Source organism: Sceloporus occidentalis, unplaced genomic scaffold, assembly GCF_023333645.1.
Source record: "Sceloporus occidentalis isolate IW3139 unplaced genomic scaffold, rSceOcc1.0.p SCAF_6, whole genome shotgun sequence".
Lineage (NCBI taxonomy): Eukaryota > Metazoa > Chordata > Lepidosauria > Squamata > Phrynosomatidae > Sceloporus > Sceloporus occidentalis.
The window spans coordinates 71,225,142-71,244,780 of NW_028316986.1; the positions used below are offsets into that span (position 1 = coordinate 71,225,142).

Here is a 19,639-nt window from a genome sequence, read left to right on the forward strand (position 1 = left end):
TACCACTGAGTTAATGCAGGGGTTCCCCCTTTTCACCATTCAGTCACCAAAGACTAAAGAAACTGCTTTGCCTCTCTTGAAACCTCAGACAGAAACTGCTTTGCCTCTCTTGAAACCTCAGATTTCTTTTCATTCTATTGCCTTATTTTGTACCACACAGAGAGTTTATTCAATCAATCTTGTAGCAACTACTAAGGAAGGGGCTTGAATGGAGGCTGCTATAATGTTTTCCCTGGTGTGTTTTTTAATTGCTTTCAATTTAGTTGCTGTTTTAAAAGAATAATTCATTCCAATGCATCTTAATATCATTTTACTTATATCTGTTTATTAACCATGTTGAGATCTGCTCTGCATCCCAATACTGGGGAGAAGGCAATATTAATAGTGACAACATCAGAGAGGTAGTTGATCAACTGAAAATCCCGGCTTTTATCAATGATTTAAAATTACCATAAAATGAATTAAAATTGTAGCTCCCTTTAGTAATTCCCATTATTTTTTGAAAAAATAAGCTTACCAATTTCTGAAGTAATTTATGTATCTAGAATCTTATTTTAAAGCATTTGATCATGCAATCCACATGTCCTCTATGATACAGAACAAGTTCCAAATTAAAGTGAATACAGATTGTACACTTGGCAATCCTTTATCAAATGACTTATAATGCAATTCTATGTTGATTTATATATTTTACTCCCAGGGAAGTAGAAAGACTACAACCTAAATACGCAGAACTTCCAGAAATAATGCCTTATTACAGGCTTTGGGAAGAACAGCATTTTTCAATGAAAATGAATGCTAATGCCATTTGTTAGATGCATAAAGCTTTCATTCAGAAGTAGCAGCTTCCATCAGTAATTATACTGTTTTTTTGAAAAGCTTGAACTGAAAAATCTCATGGGCCTGGTACATACCAGCAAAATGGTCTGGAGCAGCGGTGGCTTCTTTTCCTCCACAGGGAAGCCGCAGCCACCAAACTGCATGGCTTCCCTGCAGAGGAAAAAGAACCCACAAAAAGTGGGGGGGGGGGGGGTTATGCCGCAGCAACATAACAAGTGCGCCACTGGCACACTGATTACGAAAGCGCCACGTGGCACCATGCAGATGCCTCACGACATTTGTGTAACAATGATGGCGCCCATGTGCACAGGGCGCCACCATTGTGACGCCCTCATCATGTGCTAGGGTTGAGGGGCATGTGGGCAGAGTGCCCCGAGGCAACCCTAGCACGTGACGAGGACATTGCAAAGGGCCGGTCTGTACCGTCCCTCAGTCACCTAAACATCATAATTTGATTTTTATATGTTTATTTAATTATTTAGCATACACTCATCCCTCCATATTTGCGGCTTTGATATTTGCGGATTTGATTATTCACGGATTTGATGAATATGTTCTCTCTAGAAATATCTAGGTCCTCCAGTGCAACTCTGTGGTCAAGTTTAACTAAAATTTGCATTGAAAGACCTAGACATTCCTAGAGAGAATACTCTACTAGGCATTTGTAGCTCTTCCAGTGCAGTTCTATGGTCAGTGTCTGTCGGATGTTGACCAGAGTTGCACTGGAAGACCTAGAAAGGTGTCCTCTAAGGTAAAAGCATGGTGTTTTTTGTTATTTGTGGGGTTTTTTCCATATTCACGGGGGTCTTTTTCCCTGAACCCTAGAGAATATGGAGGGACAAGTGTATTAACTTGAAACAGTCCCTATACTGGGAGGAATGCGGGATATAAATAAATAGAAGTAGTAGTAGTAGTAGTAGTAGTAGTTATATCCCCCAAAGCCATAAGCATCCCCCCTCCAGGCGTTCCTGGATGAAACAGATTATCTAGAACCATTTCAATCTGTCTCCAGGCCTGAACATGGGATGGAAATGGCTTTGATTGCCTTAGTAGATGACCCACAGCAGAAGATGAACAATGCAAGTGTACTTCAGTTGTTTCTGCTGTAACTCTTTAACACTCTTCAGCTTTTGATACCACTGAAATTGAAATGTATTGCTCCTTTCCATATAATTCCAAGGAAACTGTTTTAGTGCTAAACTAGTATCTGATGCCAGTAATGGACTGGATGAGAGCAAACAAACTGAATTCAGACAAGATACAGGTGATCCTAGCCTAGTCAGTCAAAAAGAGTATTAGGGAACAGGGAATCAGCATATGCTAGATAAAGAAGTTCAGTCCCACCTCCCAAACAGGACCTCTGAACTCTCCTCTGGCCATGTCTCCTCACCAGCCTCACTCTAAACTATTGACATAATTTATTCCATTCTGCTCTATCTCTCAATGAGAAAATTGATAAAGGGAACCATGTGCAAGTTGGGGTTAGAGAAAGTCCTTTCCTAGCTTTTTTGTGGGCTTTTTGGGCTATGTGGCCATGTTCTAGAAGAGTTTCTTTCTGATGTTTCACCTGCATCTGTGGCTGGCATCTTCAGAGAAGATTTTTCTCTAAAGATGCCAGCCACAGATGCTGGTGAAACGTCAGGAATAAACTCTTCTAGAAGACGGCCACATAGCCCAAAAAACCCACAAAAAAATAAGGATGCTGGCCATGAAAGCCTTTGACTTCACAATGTCATTTCAGTTCTATATTTTTAAAAAGTCACATCCATAATTCCAGCTCTGGCTACACCTATTGCTGGAATGTAGACCCTGCCCTCTCCCTCCTCCAAAATGCTTTCATTCTCTATGACAGAGACTGAAACCTCTACTTCAATCTCTTATCATGCTAGAGGAGCGTCGATTCAGGTTAAGAGACTAGAAGTACAAGTGTAACATGTATTAGATTAAATTAGAAATTGTTATTTGAAATGTACATGAATTACTACCGCTGAAATATTAAGAACAACAATTACTGTTAATATTTCAATGTTTTTTATATTACTTCAACAGGTGCAAGAGAAAACCCTGAGTAAGGATGTACAGGTAAGAAGAGAAGGGCATGAGCTGAAGAATTCTGGAACTACTGAAGCATTAGGGAATCATTTTACCTGCATTTGCATGGTTGTCATCAGCACTGAGACACAAAAGCAGGACAGACAATAATATTAACAATAACATAAATTTTGATCAATGTTCTAAATTGTTAAAGATGTTCTGAACTATAAGCAGCTGATATCTGTCTATAATTTGCTATCTCAACTTTGTGATGCCAATGCTAGCATAAGGAGCATCATAACCCATGCGATTGTGGACTGTTTCTCTGCCATCCAAAGAATACTCTATTTAACAAGACTGCATCTTACCATTCTAGATACACTGTCAGAATTCTTGTACCTTCTAGGAATTCCCCTCTTATAATATCTTAATATTTCCACACACTAGACAAATGACTGAAAGCTCCAGGCATCGCAACACTGAATATTATATAGAGCAATATCAGAGATGTTTTATTTACAGTCCAGAAACTATTGCTACTCTGTAGCAATGAATGCTTACCTTAATATCCAAAACCAGTGGTCTCCTTTGTCTCTCCTCCAAGGAACATGAGAAAAAACAATTTTTTCCTGGTTTGTCAGGAAACAGCCAAGACAAAGTGCTAGGTTTAAAAGTCTCCATAAACAAATCATGGACAAAATGTCCATGGTTTGTTCAGCCACTCCCACATGCAGTAATTAATCAGCAGTGGGCACCAAAGCATTGTTTCATTTACTGTATATTAAAATTCCGCTATTTTCCAGCTCAAGATGGTATGCAAAACATATTGTCATTTTGACATCATAAAATGAGAGAATCTGTACCTAGTCTAATGCACTGCAATACAAAGTTTTGCAAACTATTCTAAAACAAAGCAATATATTCATCTCTATAATCACTGACTATAGTGCATCAATGTAGAACTAGACTATGTACAAATAAAACAGGCCACACAAATATTTTATGTAATTTTTTTCCTATTTTGTATAAAATCTTATTAAGTTAAAATGTGGTTTAAAAGATGCGGGGGTGCATACTATTAAGAAGACATTCCAGTCACCCTTTCATTTAAGATGAGTAGTTATCCTGCTATTTTGGACTCCCCTCCCCCCTTCTGCTTAGTAAGAAAACTAAGGCACATGTCCACCACTCTGAATTCTTCTGGTATGAAAGTGCAGTTTACAAATGTTCAATATAAAAGTTAAATAGGTAAAATTTAAGTCTGTGGTTAGGTGAACTAAGATGTAAAATATGCAGTCCTCTCTAGTATTTTATATAATCATAATAAAGGTTTAGTATCCTTTATCTGAAATACAAGGGACCAGAAATGTCCTCCCCCCAGATTTTGGAATATTTGCATATATATAATGAGATACGTTGAAGATGGAACAAGTCTGAACATGAAATTCATGTTTGTTTTGTGTACATACTGTATACATAGCTTGAGGTATACGCAATATTTTTATACACAATATTTTTATTAATTTGGTGCATGAAACAAAGCAAAAGTGTTACTATTTCAGCCACCCATGTGGACGATTTTGGAATATTTTGGAATTCAGAATTCCAGGTTAGTGATATTCAACATGGATCACAGATATAAAATTAAAGTACTTTACTCATGTATAAGCCTAGAAATTTTAGTAAAAAAAAATGACCCAAAAAAACTGGGTCGACTTATCCATAGGTCAAAGTAAGTGCTGTACTTTAACTTTTATTTAGATTAGTCGATTTTAATATGTAGTTTTTAATCTTACATTGTTTAATCTTGTTTTAAGGGGGGGCATTATGTATAGATGGATGTAGTACGCCGCTTTGATTGCCTGGCAAAAAGCAAGATAGAAATAAATATTTTATTTTTATTATCATCACCAAAAAAGGAACCATGCCCTAGTGAAAGGTGAGAGCTTAGTCCATCCTGGGAGCATCAAAAAGAAGCATGGATCCCCTCTACTCTCTCATCCATCCAGTCTTCAGGATAAGCACAAACAGTTATGCCTGTCAAAAGTTTAGAAACCTTTAGCATCATTTTCCTTTGCTTCATCATTTACATCCTTTGTTACATGCTGGTAAGTTTTACCTTTGACTTATCCATCGGTCATTTCAAAATCCATAATTTTGGCCCCCAAATCTGCCCTCGACTTATACATGAAGTCGATTTATAGTTGAATATATACAGTATTTGTATTTATATCCAAACTTATTTTAACTTATTTGGAGTAAGTTCCATTAAACAGAGTGAATCTTGCTTCTAAATAAACATGCACAGAATTGATAAATTATAAATAGAGCATTTTATATTTTAAAAGCAGTAAAACACTCAGGTTTTATAACTGCATCTTGCACTATTTTAATACCCTCCCATTTCTATTTTCAAACATTTGCATCAATTTCAATATCAAGGCCTTAGTTTCAAAACCTTCACTTTTAAAAAATAAATAAATAAGAAGATTTGCATCCATCCTTGTAATGTATTTACATTGTTTGGAGAAGTTTACAATATTCAGAAAGAGCAACATAAACAGTAATAAACAAAACAAAAACAAGGGCAGGTACTGTAGATGTCATCTTAAAAATGAGAATCCACCACATAAAACCAATGCAGCCAACCAAATCCTTGCCAGAATAAGAAAGCAGGTGTAACCATTAAACTAAACTGACAGAGAATATTGATATTTACAAAATATGAAGCTATGTCAACATTTCATTCATCAGACACACACAAAAGAGTGCCAAAACATAGTAAGGCATGCTTTACAATTTCCGTGCTCCAAAAAATTCAATCTTTAACGTAATGCAATTTATGTTCACAAAATATTTTAGCAAGTAAAAATCCTAAACCTGTAAATATCTGGTTTCAAGTCTAATCTTTTTGCTCTACCCATATAAACAGAGCTAACTCTACCTGGCATTAACTTTCACTTTAAAGGGGAAGGGAATCCAAACACTAAATATTAAGAACAGCATTGAAGAATATTTCAAATACTTAAAATTCAGCCCAATTTAGCTCCCCAAAAGTAGGTTTAGAAAATCATTACTAAGTGTTTACACTCCAGCTGACAGACACTTGTGATTTCTCCCCACCCAAACCCTTAATTTATATGTTGCTGAAGGACCAAGCATTCCCACATCAAAGGTATAATCTAAGACAGAAGTGAACATTCCATAGGCCCCTTGTACACAACCAGACAGCACATCCGATATTCTTACTGCATTTGTCATAAGAGAATAATGGGTGTGAAGGAAAAACAGGTTACTAACTTATCTTCTGTAAAAGAGCTAACAGAAAAAATAAGAGAAAGTGCTTCTAAACACATTAGAGGATCTCTCTGTCATCAATTAAAGACTACCTTAATTATAGTTGCTCAACAGAAGTTACCACTACACTTCCAAAACACCAAGTCCAACTTCAAACACATTTTTGGCTAGTGCATGTCTGAGCTACTTGGGAGGATAGGTTCTAAAAGGTATGAAGTTAGCTCCTTGGCAAGGGAGCATCCTCATGCATTAGTGCTCCCCGTTGTGTCATGCTGCAATGAAACTGCTGCCCACTAATACAGGAAGCATCAACATAGATGATTTCTCAGAGAAGAAGCCTGCCCTTCCTCTATGGACAAGTTAAATTGCCTTCGATGACATTGGCATTCAACCAATTCTATGTAGCTTTATTCAACAGATATCCTTGATTGACTAGAACCACTCAAGATGGGAAAAAGCATGAGCCAAATATGAAAAAGTACTGAAAAGGACAACAACAGTAACAATAACAATAAATGCTGCTTAACAGCAACGTATGGTACAGCGTAGGAAAAGGGCTCATTAATCAGTTTAAAGCTCCCTCCCCCATATTTTTGGGGAAATTTAATCCAATTAGGGACAAAAATGATTGCCACTTTTCTGATTCCAATTCAAGCTACCTTTTCCATTTAAGGAATAATTCTGATATTAATTTATAATTGAATATGTGTGAAACACAGTTTATAATGCAATGACACATAGTCTGGACCACTTCGGCCTGAAATGATCCTCTTGAGGTATATGGTCAACATCATCTAGTCATTATTTTGTGTCAGATATACTTTGTGTCACATGTAGAGTCAAACCATATACTCCAGCCATCAACTTATCAAGAGACATTTCTCAAGCCATTTTTTCCCCATCTCTGATCCTGCATATCTGCAATGGAGGAATACTCTGCATTTTTAGTGCAAGTAAAGTATTACTGGAATAACTGTAAAGAATTCTTAACACTGCAAACCCTTTTTTGTATTCAAACATATTTGGAGTTATTTCTATAAGTTCCAGAAAGCCAATATCATTCAGCACTGCATTTAATCATCATATCTTCTTCAAGGACCCTTCCTTCGCCAACAGCAAATATTTCCTTGACACACTTCAGCTTTTCACAGTGTATGTTCATTTACTTGAATACATGGTATTGCCATGCAAGAATATGTGTAGTAAGCACAAATAAATGAGAGCTGCCATGCAAGAAGAGGCAGAATAAATGCCCAGGGTAGAACTAGTGATGGGAGACACTCCCACATCATGTTCAGACACTAGATGAGAAGTGAGTAACTTCCAGGGCCCAGGACCATCTGCAGGCAAAACAAGGCCCCAAATAAGCCTCCTCAAAAAACCAGCAACACCAAAAGTGGCATCCACTTCTAGTTTGGAATGTCTTTAAGAGCAAAACTGCTGCTCATTGAAGCTTCTCACAGTTTTAAAAAAATATGTCCCCCCTTTTTTGGCAGGAGGCTTTCAGGGGCATCAAAGGTCACACTAATCACTAAAAACAATGAACAGAGGGAGAGCTTGGTTGCCATGGCAGAGAAGATGTTTTTCAACTGTGCTGCAAGAGAAGGGAAGAAACAGAGCATGGACTGGGTAGAAAGAAGCACCACTGAATGAAGTCTTGGATGAGTGTGTGTGCACCTAATGAACTCACTACTCATGAGAAAAGGACCCAGGTAAAATTCCTTTTTTAAATGTTGTAAGCATTACAGAGCACCACAGACAAAAACCAATTTGTGACCCCATGTATCAGTCAGTCACATTAAGCATTCTGCATGTGCCTTGCACACAATGTAGTAATAAACAACCATATGAACCTACATGTTTGGTAATGAGAAGTGCTGAAGGAATTATACTGCACTCAAATATATAAAATGTAAATTAAGCTTTAAGTAGTAGTCAACAGATTAAACTGAAGCGCTGCATAGCCCTGCAATGCAATATTAATTGGACTGACAATGACAAGACATTTTTCTAGCTGAACCAGTCCCATTATCTTGAAAAATAGATTTTTGAACCACAGCAGCTATCACAACAGATCTGAATAGCTGAACTAAGATAAACCAGACTTTCAAGTCATATGTTGGCAACTGCTAACAATATGTACAACTCTAACCTGTCATTAAATTAGGAGGTCCATTACTGCTGCAAAATTAATTGTCTGATCCTGTATGAAAAGAATTCTGAAGTGTCAGACTACTTTGTTGCAAAAATAATTAAGATGAATTGTATTAATGCTAGCATTTCCTGTAAATATTAATACATCTGTTGAAACAGAAGACCATTAAATTCCCAGAGTATTATATGCATTGCAATTTCATCTTCAGTACAAATCATGTGAAAAGGATTTCCTTTTTTCCAAGCTGAATTCCAGACAATTAAAAAAGAAATCTGACAAGGTTCTATACTGCTGTTAACTAACTGAAACTAAAGAAAGCAAGTCTACTGTTTGCGTCTATGCTTTTGCCAACAGCTCTTCGGACCAACCAGAGCCAAATGCAAGTGTAAATTTCCTTCTTTTCCTTGGGAACAGGCACGTGATCAACCTCCACCCAATCGACAGGGATCACAGTCCTGTTTTGCACAGAAAGAAAACCATCTACCTATCAAAACTCTCCCCACATCACATTTCATACCTGACTCATGTGTACGCGCACACACACACACACACACACACACTGACCAGCCAAAACGAATGTGACAACAGCAGCAACAAGGTGTGGCCATCATACGTTGCTTTTCAAAAGTCTCCAGTTTCTTTCCACATGAAAGAAACTTTTAAATAAGAAATTATGCACTGTGTTCCAACCATATACACACACATGTCTGTGTGTGTGTGTGTCTGTGTGTGTGTATATATATATGTGTGTGTGTGTGAAACTCATTGACAAAGTTTAGCCAGTATCTAAAATGCAGTTGCCCATGTCTGTCAATTCCTGGGGCTCACTTGAAGAAATGCAACTGTGGCCAAGGAATATTTTCCCAACTTTTTTTGTTACTATAATTATATTTTATATTATAATATAAAATGCTTTATATTATATTTATATTATGTCGTATTATATATAAAATATTCCCCAATACTTTCTGGTCCAGAGGGATTCTCCAGGCACATCTTCCAGGCTGTATACTCCTCCTAGGCCTCCACAAGACCCTTGAGGATGGAAATCCCCCCAATCAATGGACTGCACTACATCCAAGAGCCGGGTCCCTGGGGCTGCAGGGAGAGGAGTGAGGAAGGAGGCAGCTTGCACCGGAGGGAAGTCAGGGGCCGATGCTGGAGACTGGGGCAAATAGGAGGAAGAGGAGAAGGGTCAGCAAGTGCTAAGGAATGGGGGAAAGGAGGAAAGGCCAGGCAACCAGGGAATGCCAGAGGATGGACAAGAGGCCTGTACAGGGAACACTCCGCTTTAACTCTTCGTCTGGCTCTTTGCTATGGAGTTTGTTGTGTGGCTCCGCTCTGGGCCCACAACGAACTCCAACTCCCAGAATTCCATAGCAAAGAGCCAGACAAAGAGTTAAAGCGCTGCCAAACCGGGTTATGTCTCCAGTGAGGATGCAGCCTTTATGGAAGAGACTGGAGCAGGTGCAGAGGGATTTCTGTCCCGGCCGAGCTAAAGCAAGGCAGGAGGCCCCGGGCGGGGAGGCCGGCCACCCTCTCATTCATCCAAACAAAGGGGGAGGGAAGGGGGATGAAGCCACCGCCACCTTCCCTCTAAGTGCAACCCTGCGAGAGGCGTAACATGGAGGAAGGCGGTGGGTGGAAATGCAGGAGGAGGGGGGGCTGCCGGTGCAATGCTGGGGCTGCTGGGTCTCTCACCTCGGGAAGGGGAGGAGCCTCCCTCGGTGTCGGTAGGAAGGAAGGAAGGAAGGGAAGAAAGGAAAGGAGGGATGGAGGAGGAAGGAAAGGAAGGAAGGAAGGAAGGAAGGAAGGAGGAACGGAGGAGGAGGAGGAGGAAGGGAGGGAGGGTGGATGGATGGAGAAAGAAAGGAAAGGGAGGAAAGGATAGAAATAAGGAGGGAAGGAAGGAAAGAAGGCAATAAGGGAGAGAGGGAAGGGAGAAGGAAGGAAAGGAGAAAGGGAGGAAAGGAAGGATAGAAAGAAAGAAAGACAGGGAGGGGGAGACCCCGGGGCTGCTGGGGAGTTTCTCCTTCGGGCCCTTCCTCCTCGCGGGGGCCGCCAGGCGAAGGGCCCGAGGGGCTCTCCTTCCTCCTCCTGCTGCTGCTGCTGCTGCTGCTGCTGCTCTCACCTCTGTCGGGGGGCTGATCTCAAACAGGTCCAGCCGGTTGGCGTTCCAGTGGTTGATAATGTCGGCCAGCTTGCGCCGTTCCTCTTCGCGGCTGCCAACGCCGCCGCCGCCGGCCGACATCCTGCCCCTGCTCCCGCGGCCACCGACACGGAGGGAGGCAGGGAGGCAGGGAGGGGGCCGGGCCTGGCCGGGCCGAGGTCTTCCCGGTGTGGGTTGCGGAGCCGGTGTTCGCCCGGAAGACAGGCGCCTCCTTCGTCCTCGTCTCCGGAGCCCAGACTTTGCCCTTTCGCTCCTGGGTCGGCGGCGGGCAGCGCTCCTGGCTTCCCTCACGGAAGAAGAAGAAGAAGAAGAGCGGCGGCGGCGGCGGCGACGCCTCTCTGCTCTGCTTCCCTCCCCGCCTTTTCTCTCTCGCAGGAAAAAAGAGAGACAGAGACACCGTTCTAGGCGCGCGCACCCCGCTCTGTCACGAGAGCGCGCGCCGCACAAATACTCGGACCGAAGCTCACACCTCTCTTTTTCCTCTCCCCTTGCGTGCGCGCACCCTCTTGCGTGCGTCAGGTCAAGAGCCGGCGCGTGCGCGCGCGCCTCCGCTCCCTTCACGCCTTTCCTCTCCCCTCCCCCCTCGGTGTGAGGAGAAATTAGCAGCGGAGGGCGTTAGGGTTTGAGCGGAGCGAAGAACAATAAAGGGAGGCGGCCGAAGGGGGCTGGGCTTGGCGTGTGGTGGCAGCACTGTATGCCCTTGCCCCTCCGCGTTCGCCAGGGCCAGGGGCACATGGAAAATAACACACAGCGCCATGTTTTCTAACCTGACAGACACGCCTCTCTAGGAATCTCTAGGTCCTCCTCCAGGGCAGCTCTATGCTCAACCTCTGCCAGACATTGACCATAGAATGGCACTGGAGGAGCTGCAAAGGCCCACTGGACGGTTCTCTCTGGGAATCTCTAGGTCCTTCAGGGCGACTTTTAGTTAAAGTTGACCATAGAGTTGCACTACAGGAGGACCTAGAGATTCCTAGAGAGAACATATTAATCAACTCCCCAATACATCAAAGCCACAGTCTAGATTGAGAGAAGTCATAGTGCCACTCTATTCTGCTCTGGTCAGGCCCCTCCAGGAATATTGTGTCCAGTTCTGGGCACCACAATTCAAAAAGGACATTGAGAAACTGGAGCCATGTGTCCAAAGGAGGGCAACTAAAATGGTGAAGGGTCTGGAAACCATGTCCTATGAGGAAGGACTCAGGGAGCTGGGTATGTTTAGCCTGGAGAAAAGAAGGTTAAGAGGTGATATGATAGCCCTGTTTAAATATCTGAAGGGATGTCATATTGAGGAGGGAGCAAGCTTGTTTTCTGCTGCTCCAGAGACTAGGACCCAGAACAATGGATGCAAGCTCCAGTCCAGTCCAAGAGATTCCACCTCAACATTAGGAGGAACCTCCCAACAGTAAAGGATGTTTGACAGTGGAACACACTCCTTCCTCGGAGAATGGTGGAGTCTCCTTCTTTGGAGGTCTTTGAACAGAGGCTAGATGGCCATCTGTCAGGGATGCTTTATTGAGATTTCCTGCATGGCAGAATAAAGGGGTTGGACTGGGTGGCCCTTGCGGTCTCTTCCAACTCTATGATTCTATGAAATATGGAGGGATGAATGCAGTAGGAGTAATAATAATAATAATAATAATAATAGCACAGGGCTATGGATGGAGGAGATGCCACTCAGAACCGCGTAAAAGGGGTTTATTTTTAAATGTTTTAATTGTCGAGACTCAAAAGGTAAGGCTGACAACCTGCTTCGTGTGTGTGAAAAAGAGACAGTTAATATTTCCAGTAAACACATGCACACAACAGGATTTGCCACATCAGGGCTTCAAATGGACCCTTTTTATTTATTTATATTTATTTTTTTCTCTCTCCTCAGGGTGACTTCTTGGACCAGTCTTCATTTCCCACAACTGCAGGTTTCTATCTGTAAAATGGGAAGAAGACTAGGAAAGCTAGCGAGATGCACAAGGTCTTCAAGAAGAAAACAGTGGGGAAGACGCGACTTCGGCGGCAAGCTTGCTTTGTTCCAAAACACACTGCAGAATCCAGTTTGAGACCACTTTAACTGCCCTGGCTCAGTGCTAGGGAACCCTGGGAACGGTAGTTTATTGTGGCGCCAGAGCTCTCTGGTAGAGGAGGCTAAATGTCTCGCAAAACTACAGTTCCCAGAATTCCCTTGCATAGAGCCAAGACAGTGTGTTTTGGACCAATGGTGGGAAATACTGGCTTCAGCAGCAAGCCTTCATGGACACTTACCTGGGAATAAGTGCCATTCAACTCAGTGGGGCTTAGTCCTTTTTTTAAAAAAAAAAATCGTTTTAATTAAATTTTAAAGCATGAATCATACAATTGTGCAAATGTGCATGAAATTATAAAAACACTCAAATACATGTAAAATCATAGCTCTGTACTACCTAAGAAAATAACACTAAACTAATTGCCCCACCCCTCAATATTTCCCATTCCCTCCCCACTTAAAATGATACTTATTAAACAACATATAATCAACATAAATTCAAATTAATACATTTAATTAATACATCTAAAGATGACTTTCCATTTTCTGAGCCTAGGGATATTAACACTCCCTATCTTAACTTTCTCAATAATTCAAATTCTCTTATTTCATTTCTGACCTAAAAATATAAACCAAATTGCTTCAAGTCTCTGAATCCATGACTAAAATCTTCCCTTGTTTCTTGTTCATATAAATAAAAAATGGTTTCTAGTCCTTTAGATAATTGCCCAAAGATTTTTCTTTAATTGAGGTTGCCAGTTTGTCCATATCAGCCAACTTGAACACTTTAACAATCCTTATGTAGAAAAATCTTGTTTTCCAGTTCTCTGCATACAACAGTCTTGCTTCAGCAGTCATATAATGTATCACCTTATAGTTTGTGTCTTTAAATGTCTTTTAATATTCCCAACAAAATTGGGGCTTACTCCTGAGTAAATGCATATACATTGCATTGTTTTTTGTTTTATTATTTTTATTTGTTTTCCACCATATAAACATCATATTATCTTAGTGCCACATATGTACATCATCATTGACATTACTTTTGCTTCACTTTGTATCACAATCATTCATCATAATTTGCATATTTTCAAATAAGATCTAAATCAAGTTCCTTCCCTATCCAGTTTGGAATATTTACCTTATATACTCGACTATAAGTTGACTTCATGTATAAGTTGAGGGCAGGTTTTGGGGCCAAAATTGTGGATTTTGATATGACCCATGTATAAGTCAAGAGTAAGAATTAGGGTCATGTAACAAAGGATCTAAACGATGAAGCAAAGGAAGACAATGCCAAAGAACTAGCAAAATTGCACGAGACATAACTGTTCACAATGAAGAATGGATGGACAAAAGAATAGAGGGAGGTCAGTGCTTCCAGGAGAGATTCCACTCTTGCGTTTCGCCAGGAGATGGTATCTATTTTTATGAGAGTTAAGGTACAGTTTTAATTAAAGTACTTACATTGACCCGTGAATAAGTCGACTCAAATTTTTTTTTACTAACATTTCTAGTCTCAGTCATGAGTATGAGTACAGTACATTTTAAACTGTCTCTCTGGCCATACCCTCTTTCTTGTCAAACTACAGTGGGACCTTGTTATCCGCTGGGGTTTGGTTCCAGGATCCTCCGTGGATAACAAAATCTGTGGATACTCAAGTCCCATTAAATACAGTGGCAGAGCAAAATGGTGTCCCTTATATAAAATGGAAAAATCAAGGTTTGCTATTAGGAATTCATACTTTTTTTGTATATTTTCAAGCCATGGATGCTTGAATCCATGGATAATAAACCTGCGTATAAGCAGGGTTGACTCTACCTCTTTACTGAATTATAACAGCAATAGCTTGTCTTATACAGTGCATTGTTAAGGTGACTTTCTTAGAGTAGCTTCCATTGAACACAGGCTTTAAGGCAACAGCTCCCCACAACAACTGGCAAGCCAACTGGAAACATCACAAAAATAACACCATGAAAAGATGCTTCTGGTGCTGGGTTTGGCACACTGGTGGAAAATTAGGCCTTGCCATTACTTTTATTTCCTGCCTGAGTCCATTCTTCTTAACAATAATTGGAATGAAAAATTGCCAGTAAGAGATAAGGAAGAAATAAATATTGAATGGGGGAGGGATTGTATTTATTTTAAATATTTCTGTTATTGTCTCCCCAGACCACAACAGCTCCCACAGCAATGGATAAATAAAAATCAATTAAAACAATACAAAGATTAAAAACATTTTAGAAACATATTAGAATACTCTTTTTAAAAACTACTGAAAGAAATCTAAAAACAGTCCTCGAATCCAGTTTTGAAACAGTTAAAACAGTTTCAATTATTGAATGCCATGCAGGACAGCACTATTTGGCGGGCTGCTGGAAGCTTAAAAGAGATGGGGTCAGCCTAAGTTCCTTGGGTAGGGAGTTTCCCAGTCAGGTGCTGTGTACCCACCAACCGAACTTCACAAGGTATTGCAACAGGGCCTCCTCTGAAGATCTTAGATTTCTGGCAGGTTCATATGGGAGGAAGTACTGTAGTCTTTTAGAAATCCTGGCCTCAACTCATTCAGGGCTTTGTAGGTCAACACCAACCATTCAACACCTTGACATGAGCTTGGAAGCAAACTGGAAGCCAGTTTAGTTCTTGAAGGACCTGTGTTATATGTTCTCTAAAATGCTGACACCAGTCAGGCTGCTGCTTCTGAACACTTCAAAGGCAGCCCCACATATAGTGCATGTATGAAGATATTGTAAAATATAATTCCTGATTCTCTTAAGTGGGGATAATTCCTGTATATCCCAGTGAGCCCCCTGGAAAAGCCTAACTTTTGTCTAAAGCTGAAGACCTGTTTTCTCAGATATGTAGTACAGAAAGATAAAATTGTTTAAAATCACTTCCTTAAAATTTCCACACCATCCTGTAAGATCGCTTCTGCCTGATTGTGGGAGGAGAGGCATCATGAACCAAGGAACTGTCTGAAGATGTACATGTGCCCATGCATAAAACAATATAGATCCTAAAAGAGAATTAAAAAGCAGCTGAGACTGATGTGGGGAAAGAGAGGAAGAGATCTGGGGGAGGAAGAAAACTGCCGGCCAGGAAGGTTTGGAGAATGAGTCACAACCCTGAGCAATGTCCAAGGGAAGTAAATAAAAGAAAGGGGATAAGATTAATTTGTCCTGAGAGCATGTTTTAATACATATTCTACTTGTTTTCATTCTCTTTTTTTTTCCTGGGGGATTTTTTCCAGAAACATAAAAAGATTAAGGTTACCAGTATTCTAGAAGTACCATAAGCCTGCATGTTCCTGGCAAGAATTTGTGGTTGGGTCATATATATTTTGGAGCCTGAGATTTTGTTTAAATGTATGAAAGCACTTTGATAACATGTTTTTACATGTTAGCTATCTCCAGAGCCATGGGACACAGGGTAGAGTAAAAATTAAGATCAATAATTCATTTAGAAAAGTAACCAATCAAGTCATCAGTTCACAAAAAAGTTACAGTTCTGTTTGTGAACTGTTGATGCTTTCCCAAGAAACAGATACGTTATAATACCACCCTTAAAAACTAAACATGAAGTGGGATTCATGATGCAGTGAAGGTTTTTTAATGGTTTCAAATACAAGGAGGGGGAAATATTTCAGATTCAAAAATCTCTTGTTGAATATGGCTAGCATATTTAGCTCTTTCTTGGGGGATTTCTTTGCATTCAAAAGAGCTGCTGTATAAATAAACACGATTGCTTCCATTATCAAGATATTAGTCCTCTTGTTTTTCATTAAGCTGTTGCAAGGGTATCGCTCTTGTACTAGGGAAATATAATCTTTTTTCCCCACATAGTCCATTCATTGTATTGCAATCCCAGGCTGGAATGTGGTTGTGCAAGTGTTACAGGCAGTCAGCTGAATATTTGTGTGATGTAATGAATCAACAGCAGCATACTCTTACACCATTCTGTATACTTTTGGGAATGCCATGCATTCCTCTACTATGCAATTCCAGTTCAAAAGCACTTGCCTAATGAAAATTTTCAAAGGAGTTAACATGAACAACCTAAACCCTTCCCTAGAAAGGATTCAAAAGAATGTTTCTTTCTTTTTATTCATGGATTTTTTTCAAAATTGTCATCTCCTATTTTGGTGTACACATCTTTGTTATAGGTGTTGATTTTGTTGTTACATGCCATCAATCCAGTTTTAACTTATGGTGATCCTATGAATGAGAAACCTTTTAGAACTCTAGTTATCAACAGCCCTGCTCAGGTCTCTCAAACTCAAGACCATAGGTTCCTTAATCAAATCAATCCATCTGTAATGTGGTTTTCTTCTGCCTGCTGCTTTTGACTTATCTCAGCATTATGGTATTTTCCAGTGAGTCATGACATCCCATGACATGTCCAAAGTACAATAGCCTCTGTTTATTCATTTTGTCTTTCATTGAGAGTTCAGGCTTGATTTGCTCTTGAACCTATGTATCTTTTTGGTAGTATCCATAGAAATCTTCTCCAGCACTACATTTCAAAACATTTGATTTTATTCCTGTCAATTTTCTTCATTGTCCACCTTTTTACACCTATCCAGAAATCAGAAATGTTATGGCATGGATTAGTCTCACTTTGGTATTTAGCGCACATCTAGTTAGATTTTATTTATATGGCAAATTTCCATCCTCTGCCTCAGTACATCATATATGGATAGCATAGCATGTTTAGTAAAAGTACTTAAAAAAAGCTAAAATTGAGAAATGAAATTTTGACTGGGATGTATCTTGCACTGAGTGTTTTGCTGTATGAGATTTTAATATTTTTAAATGAGTATTTGTAAATGGCATCAAACAGTGAGAGGTCGAATAGACATTTTAATAAACTCATTGAGAGGAAAGACTTTTTCATAAATAAATATTGGGGAGATTCCTTTGGTTCTGCTGTAGTCATGTATCTGTGAAGAGGCCACAGCTAGGTGTTTTACAGGACGTTTCTACATAGCCATTTAGAATCAGAGAGGACAAGTGTATCACGTTCATGTAACAACCCTATCATTAGCAGAAGATACCTATTCCACATGAGTGTGTTCTGACTAGTGTGAACCTTATCTTTTTATTTTGCTCTAGATCATTAAGGTTACATTTTTCCTCACATTCCTAAAAAGTAGGAAAAAACAAAGGACTCCAATCAAATCAGTTTTGGAAACGTGGATCAAAATGTGTGGAACGAAATAAAGGCTTTAGTATTTTTAATCCATTACACAAAGGCAGGTTATATACACTGTTCCATGTGTGTTCATTTGTTATTTGAAAAACCAAAAAGCTACATTGATTTGTTCAAGTACTATAGTCCTATAAGGAGCTTATTGCATGAACTTTAAAAGTGTTTGAAGCCTGCTGGGCTGGAGCCGGGACTTTGGATGGAGGCAAGGATTATCACATGCTTAATCACCACCCGCCACCAGCCCAGGTCCCAGCCATGCTCCGTCTGCACTTTTTAGAAGTCGGAGAGTTTCTGGCTTGGACCCAGGCTGATGGTGGATGGCGATTTAACATGTGATAATCCCCGCATCCATCCAGCGTCCCGGCTCCATCCAGGGAGGCTTGAAATGCTTTTAAAGTTCATGCCATAAGAGAGAACCAGAACATGATTCATTTTTTCCTTTTGAATTATACAGGAAAAAAATGGTTACTGGATACCACTAAGTATTTAAAACACTTACCTGGTTTTGGGTTCAAGCTAGAGTCAGAAATCCTTTATCAATGAATTTGTATTTCAGTTATACTTGAATCTTTAGCAAGAGGCATGCAGACTCCTTTCACAGACAACAGTGCATTACAGAAAAGGAGGCAACAATACTGCTGTTTCCTCTCTCCATTTAAAAATTTTGAACTTGGATAATAAAGCCATACCACTGTGAACATAGTTGATTTCATCTGCATTTGGAAGGTAAGCTGTGTCAGGATTCATTAGTACTTACACAAGAGACCACCAGGGACTACCAGGCATCTCCATGCAGGCCAGAAATCCTGGAGAGCCATTGACAATACTGGGCTAGATGGACCTGTGGTCAGAGGCAATGCAAATAAGCTTCCTGTTTTCTGTGTATGTCAGAACACTAAAGGGCCGTTCAGACTACCTTTTACCCTGGATCAGGAACCGAATTATGCACGTGAAGTTCATATTCTCCCCGAATCTCCCACAAGCGAATCTGAGGCTTCCACAACCGTTTCGGGGCAAATGCCCCTTAGCACAGGTCATTTGGAATCGAGGTAAAAGCTGTATCTTTTGAAAAAAACTGGGTCTGGCAAATATGATCATGATCGGGGCAAGTTCAGGGGAAGAGATTAGGTCAGAGGGAGGGCAGAGAGCGGAACTGGAGAAAAGATGGCAAGAGTGATGGAGGAGGAGGAGGATGAAGGAGCTGGGGGGGGAAGAAGGGGGCTATGGACAGCAATTGGGTTAACGGAGCAGGAGGAGGAGAAGGAAGGGTCAAGTTCAGGGGAGGGAGTTAGGTCACAGGGAGAGCACAGAATGGAACAAGCTTCCCTCTCGCACCAGGCAGCTTTCTCTCTCTCTCTCTCTCTCTCTTTAAATTATTTTTGACAGACTATGCACATGTTTTTTGCTACAGGTAGATAGATATATAGATAGAATGTGCCTGCCTGCAGGTTCACTATCCTTTCATTTTCTTGCTTCCAACAGCAAGGCACTTTTCAGGAGGCTTTTTTTCTTTGCGAATGCTACAATGCAAATGTTACAAACGTTTCTCTTTCCAATTTGGCAAATTGATACAGAATGCTTTTGCTACTGTCTCTAAAGAATTTAGGGGTAGCTAAGGGAAAGCAAAGAATGCATGGCATCCTTTTCTGGCATTCCAAGGTGAAGAATTAATTTATTATTATTATTATTATTATTATTATTATTATTATTATTATTATTATTATTACATGTGTATGAGGCACTCTGGGGTGGCAAGGAGGGAGCATACAGGATGTAGAGATGACATTAGATTGCATTTTGGGGTTGAAAACGGGGCCAAGGGAAGATCCATAACCTGCAGTGACCCAAATACCCACAACACACACACACAGAGGAGCTTTTTAAATTTGACAAAATACGTGCATACTGGTGCCT

General features: G+C 40.4%; 1 protein-coding gene across 25 annotated transcripts in view; it reads right to left on the reverse strand.

The window, feature by feature from the left end:
- AFDN (afadin, adherens junction formation factor) overlaps window positions 1-10,993 on the reverse strand; it is a 138,745-nt gene extending 127,752 nt beyond the window's left edge. For 13 of the 25 annotated variants that reach the window (XM_089530017.1, XM_089530012.1, XM_089530014.1 and 10 more), the window contains exon 1: window positions 10,458-10,992. In XM_089530017.1, the coding sequence (XP_089386143.1) occupies window positions 10,458-10,577 (120 nt within the window). In that variant the 5' untranslated portion in view covers window positions 10,578-10,992. Of the gene's footprint in view, window positions 1-10,457 lie in introns of all 25 variants that reach the window. The other 12 variants (XM_089530005.1, XM_089529999.1, XM_089530007.1 and 9 more) reach the window with 2 other exon arrangements.
- Window positions 10,994-19,639: the final 8,646 nt, after the last annotated feature.